Source organism: Populus trichocarpa, chromosome 8 (genome assembly GCF_000002775.5).
Source record: "Populus trichocarpa isolate Nisqually-1 chromosome 8, P.trichocarpa_v4.1, whole genome shotgun sequence".
Taxonomy (NCBI): Eukaryota; Viridiplantae; Streptophyta; class Magnoliopsida; order Malpighiales; family Salicaceae; genus Populus; species Populus trichocarpa.
The window spans coordinates 11308823-11314822 of NC_037292.2; the positions used below are offsets into that span (position 1 = coordinate 11308823).

General features: G+C 37.6%; 1 protein-coding gene across 1 annotated transcript; it reads left to right on the forward strand.

Moving 5' to 3' along the window:
* Positions 1-1029: 1029 nt before the first annotated feature.
* On the forward strand, positions 1030-5377 carry LOC7467534 (ethylene receptor 2). The gene is made up of 3 exons (XM_002311633.4): positions 1030-1549; positions 2019-3912; positions 4670-5377. The coding sequence occupies exons 2-3, from the start codon at positions 2158-2160 to the stop codon at positions 5201-5203; spliced, it is 2289 nt and encodes a 762-aa protein (XP_002311669.1). The 5' UTR covers positions 1030-1549; positions 2019-2157; the 3' UTR covers positions 5204-5377.
* The last annotated feature ends 623 nt before the right edge of the window (positions 5378-6000 follow it).

Below are 6000 nucleotides of genomic sequence, written 5' to 3' on the forward strand. Positions count from 1 at the left end.
TTTTCATAATGGTAAGAATTCATTAATATGTTATATTACTATTATATTTAATAGGTTTTAATTTGGAAATATCGCAACTTATGTTTTTTTTATTTGAATAATATTAAATTAATTTTTTTAGTATTTTTTTTATAATCTTAATGTGTTTATATAAAAAATATTAAAATATTAAAAAATATTATAATATATTTTCAAATAAAAAATATTTTTAAAAATCACATTGTATCTTAATAATACCAAATATATTTTTAATCTATTAATAAATAAATATGTATTTGATATTAGAGTGAGTTTTATAACTACAATATCAATATTTAATTATTTGTTTGGTGGAATAAAAAATATTTTAAAAAATATGAAGTCCGCACATATACAACACAATAATATTAAATAAAAAATTATTTACACATTAGTGTTTTTCAAATATTATTTGAAAGTCATATTTAATTATACCTTTACACAAAATAATAATAATTAATTTGACATCAAATCAATTATTTTTACAAAAATCAATGATATGATTATAATTTTAAATGGATCTCGCATAACTTTTTCCATCAGCAAACATTTTTATAAGTACAATTGAGGTAAAATCAGCTTCAATAGCGAAAAAAAAAGAAAAAAGAAAAAGAAAAAGAAAAAAGAGGGGGTCTAGGTGAGTGTATCCTGAAAAAAAATAATCTAATGAGAACCAGGACCCACGTGCCACCCAACTAAGTCCCGTCTAGATGATTTTGATTTGCAAAGAAAAACCAGGAGCTCCGAACTAGGAAGAGAAAGAGGCAGATGGCGGTTTTTGGTCTGGAAGGTAAGATTTCATTAAGGCAAGGAGAGAGAGAGAGAGAGAGAGAGAGAGACGTTTTTGATAGAGAAAGAGAAAAATAAAACAAATATAGAGTAGAGTAGGACAGAGACTTGTTGTTTCAAAATAGCGTCTAAGTTCTCTTCTTCTCGCCCTACCGGGTCCCACTTCTCCTATCTATTCTCCTCTCTCTCTCCTACAACACAAAACAACGGCTCGGACCCATTGCTTTTTTGGTTCCTCACATTTTCAGTTTTACTACAGCATCTCTCTTCCTCTTTACTCTCTACTCTCTACTCTCTCTCTAGGACTAGAGCCGTTTTCTTTTAGCAAAGGTCTGTTCCCTGTTCTTACTTTCTCTCTCTGACTGACGATAGAGAAGGGCTCTTTCTTTTTTTGATAATAAGAAGGGCTCTTTCTTTTATTTTTCGCTGGTCCTTGTATACATACAGCCCATTACACTTTGTGCCATACCAGGTGGTGGTTTGGGTCTATTCCGTATCTATCTATCCTTCCTTCCTCTTTTTTTCCCCCTTCTTCCGAGAGAGTTTGGTACAAGGATTTGCTTCTACTATATAAGACGTGATGTATTGGTATAGCAAAGTTTATGCTTGCCTGGATGCTTTCTGTAACTGAGCAGGTTTCGGCTCTTCTTTTCTATTAGGTATAACCAAATAACTCTCTGTAAATTTCTATGTCAGTGCATGTTAGAGATCAATGAAGAAGATCCCATCTGGGTTTTTGAAGGTACGGGTTTTCTTTCTCTTGTTAGCCCGCAATGCCATTTCTTATTTCTTATAGCTGGGTTTTGTTTATTTTTTCTGCGAGGGAAAGTTGGTGGGGTTTACCGTTTTTATGGCTGATTTCTTAATTCAGGGTTAAACTGTTTTTCTTTTTTATGTTGGGGTTGATCTTTTGGCTTGTGCTTTTGTTTATCTTTACTTTCCGTCCTTTAGAAAATGAAATGTTTTTTTTTTTATTTAAATGAAAATGTCGACTTCCACCTTACTGTTTCATCTTCTAATAATATTTTAATTATATATCTAAAAATTAGGGAGAGGAGAGAAGTAAACGGTGAGCTGAAGTTAGTTTAGAATATGATAAGTTAACCAATTTATGTGCACTTGTTGTAGATCCCCAAATTAGGCTAATTAATTCCTTCAAAATCTTAATGGGGTTTTTAATCTTGTTGGGATTTTGTTCTTGTTTCTTACAGGAAATGAGAATTGAAGCTGGAGATGTTTGATTTCTATAGTTAAACGTAGTTGCTTGGCAAATTTGTTGGGAAAAAAAGATTCAAAATTGTTGATTTCATAAATGGATTGAGATAGAGGTAGCAGCCCATATTGGTCGCAATGTTAAAAGCATTAGCTCCTGGGCTGCTGTTGATTTTATCACTCCTGATATCAGCTTCTGCAAACGACAACGGATTTTCTCGATGTAATTGTGAAGATGAGGGCAGTTTATGGATCATAGAAAGCATTCTAGAGAGCCAAAGAGTGAGTGATTTCTTGATTGCCGTGGCCTATTTTTCAATCCCTATCGAGCTGCTATACTTCGTTAGCTGCTCAAATGTTCCATTCAAATGGGTTCTCTTCGAGTTCATTGCTTTCATTGTTCTATGTGGATTAACCCATTTGATCAATGGCATGACGTACGGCCCCCACACATTTCAGCTTATGCTTGCCCTCACTGTCTTCAAGATTTTAACTGCTCTGGTTTCTTGTGCCACTGCCATTACCCTTTTCACTCTCATTCCTTTGCTTCTCAAAGTGAAGGTCAGAGAATTCATGTTGAAGAAGAAGGCGTGGGATCTTGGTCGTGAAGTTGGGATTATAATGAAACAAAAAGAAGCTGGGTTGCATGTTCGTATGCTTACTCAAGAGATTCGAAAATCACTGGATAGGCATACGATTTTGTATACTACCCTTGTTGAGTTATCTAAGACATTGGGGTTGCAAAACTGTGCTGTTTGGATGCCTAATGAGATGAAAACCCTGATGGATTTGACCCATGAGCTGAATAGGGGTAATTATTTGAGTTCAGATAATCCTTCAATTCCAATCACTGATCCTGATGTTGTTAGAATTAAACGAAGTGAAGCGGTAAACATTCTTAGGCCTGACTCAGCGCTTGCTGCTGCAAGCCATGGGGAGTCTGGCGAGCCAGGGCCTGTGGCTGCAATTCGAATGCCAATGCTTCATGTTAGCAATTTCAAAGGGGGGACTCCTGAGATAGTTCAGGCTTGTTATGCGATTTTGGTATTGGTTCTCCCCGGTGGACAACCCAGATCCTGGACCAACCAGGAAGTAGAGATAATTAAGGTGGTAGCTGATCAGGTGGCCGTGGCTCTCTCTCATGCTGCAGTTCTTGAAGAGTCCCAACTCATGAGGGAGAAGTTGGAGGAGCAAAACCGAGCTTTGCAACAGGCCAAAATGAACGCAATGATGGCAAGCAAAGCTAGGGGTGCTTTTCAGAAGGTAATGAGTGATGGGATGAAGAGACCAATGCACTCGATCTTGGGTTTGATTTCCTTGATACAGGATGGTAATTTGAGTGGTGAGCAACGGATTATTGTTGATGCAATGATGAGGACTAGCAATGTCCTATCAACGTTGATAAATGATGTGACTGAAATTTCAATAAAGGATAGTGGAAGATTTTCATTGGATATGAGATCATTTGGGTTACATGCCATGATCAAAGAAGCAGCTTGCCTTGCCAAATGCTTGTGCATTTATAGGGGCTTTGGTTTTTCAATTGAGGTTGACAAGTCCTTGCCGGATAATGTTATGGGTGATGAAAGGAGGGTTTTTCAGGTGATTTTGCATATGGTTGGGAACCTACTTGATCACAACAATGGAGGAGGGTTTGTAGTGCTTCGGTTTTTCTCTGAGAATGGAAGTCAAGAGAGGAATGATCAGAGATGGACCACCTGGAGACCTTGCATGTCTGATGGGGATGTATATATCAGATTTGAAATTGCAATAAACAATAGTGGCTCCGAATCAGAGGGCTCAGCTTCAATGTTACAACATAGTGGTAAGAGGTTTGCCAGCGATGGAGTTGAGGAGGGCTTGAGCTTCAGCATTTGCAAAAAGCTGGTCCATGTAAGAATCATAAACTTTGTATGTTAAATGTGCTCATTTAGCTATCCTTTTTTTCCATACTATGACCTGAGATAATAGAAATCACTGACGCTAATCTTCTGCTAGAAATCAATTGTGAGAGAAATCTTTACGTCTCATTATTAGGATTTTCATTTCTGTGTCCAAGATGCACGATGTCAGTGAAGATTATAAAGATACATGTATCTGGATGGTTACAGATATTAACCATAATTCATGCACGACGTCTCATTATTCTATTATAAACTCTTATTGAGCGCAATCTTTTTCTGATGAAACACATTATCCTTGTCTGACCACCTCTGAAGATGGCTCAGTGAAGCGATTTTGTTGTGATAGATGGTTAATGTCATTGAGTCTTTTGATCTTGTGTCATTTGGAGCTGGGTTTTTTCTTGAAGTTTTGTATTTCAATGTTTATTACCAATTATTGTACCTTATTGTAGAAGTTGTCTCTTAGGTGGTGTCATCTACTAAATATATTGTTGGAAAAAACTTAGTTCTTTATGTTATAGTGAAAAGTATCGGTGCTTTGAGGTCAGGATGAAATGCAATTCCTGGAAAAATTCAGCAGCTTGTCATGCCGTGGAAGCAACTAGTTTGGTGTAATAATCTTTTCCTTTTTTGTTAATAGGCTATGTGTTTCTCAATTGAAGCAGCTATACATGTGGTTCTGAGAATAGCTATATATTGTTTTTGTTTTCCTATTAATTTTTATTTTCTAACCTCATATTTGGTAGTTGATGCAAGGTAAGATCTGGATGATGCCCAACTCTCAAGGTTTTGCTGAAAGCATGGGATTTGTTCTTCGGTTTCAACTTCGACCATCCATTGCAGTGGCCATCTCTGAATCTGGAGAATCTTCAGAGAACCCACATTCCAACTCTTTTTTCAAAGGCTTGCAAGTTCTATTAGCTGATGCTGATGATTTGAACAGAGCCGTGACCCGGAAGCTGCTTGAGAGGCTAGGTTGCAATGTTGCTACTGTTGCATCTGGGTTTGAATGCCTTAGTGCTCTTGGACCAGCTGCATCTTTCCAAGTAGTTCTCTTGGATCTTCAGATGCCTGAGTTGGACGGATATGAAGTTGCAGTGAGAATCCGGAAGTTTAGAAGTCGAAGTTGGCCTTTGATTATTGCCATGACAGCAAGTTCTGATGACGATGTGTGGGACAAATGCCTGCAAATCGGAATCAATGGTGTCATTCAGAAACCAGTTGTTCTAAAAGGAATTTCCTATGAGCTTCGAAGAGTCCTGGCAAACAAAGTTGTTTGACGAACATTCTGTATGTCACAAAACTGCTGTAGCTTTGATTTTTTTCAGAGCAGTTTGGGGGTCACAATTGAATAACCAGACAACATTTAGCCTCTCAAACCCCTACCAATCTTCTATCGTAGAGATGTCTGCATATACAACATTTACAGTAACAATGATATACATATTTAGTTCGCCCTTTTCTTGATTGATGGAGGTTTATCTTCCTCAACATAACGGCATGCAGCGGAAGCCAATTCGAAGGTGATTTAATGTACTGGAGTTCCCGATACAAGTAGTTGAACCGATAACATGGGATACGATTGACATTTTGTAGGGGGGGGAATTCAAGAGTGAAAAATAGAACCTTGGCATTATGAAAGTTGTTTTTTGATTGGAAGTATAGGCATTACGAAAGGTCGTAATTTTATTTTAAAACCGGTTACCCTTTGGACAAAGGATACATGTGTTCTTGGTAAGGATAGAAGTGAATTCCAAGAAGAGTTCATGTATATCTTTTCACGGATAGTCCGGCTCGTGGCCTTGGATTCATATTATGGCGAGGATATCGAGTTTCGGTGAGTTCTTTCTGGCAAAGAAAATTTCGAAGGGCTGTCAACTATCCTATCCATCATGCTATGACCCCTAATATAACCATCGCCACCCCTAATATAACCATCGCCACGTACAGTGGGTTCAGAAATGGATGTTCAGGTGCCTCGCACGTTCCTCCACCCCATTGAAGTTTCTCTCTGTGCTAGCCTGAGGCCATGGGAGACGGGGAAAGTGGGAAATAGCATGGGTAAATCAGGCTTATC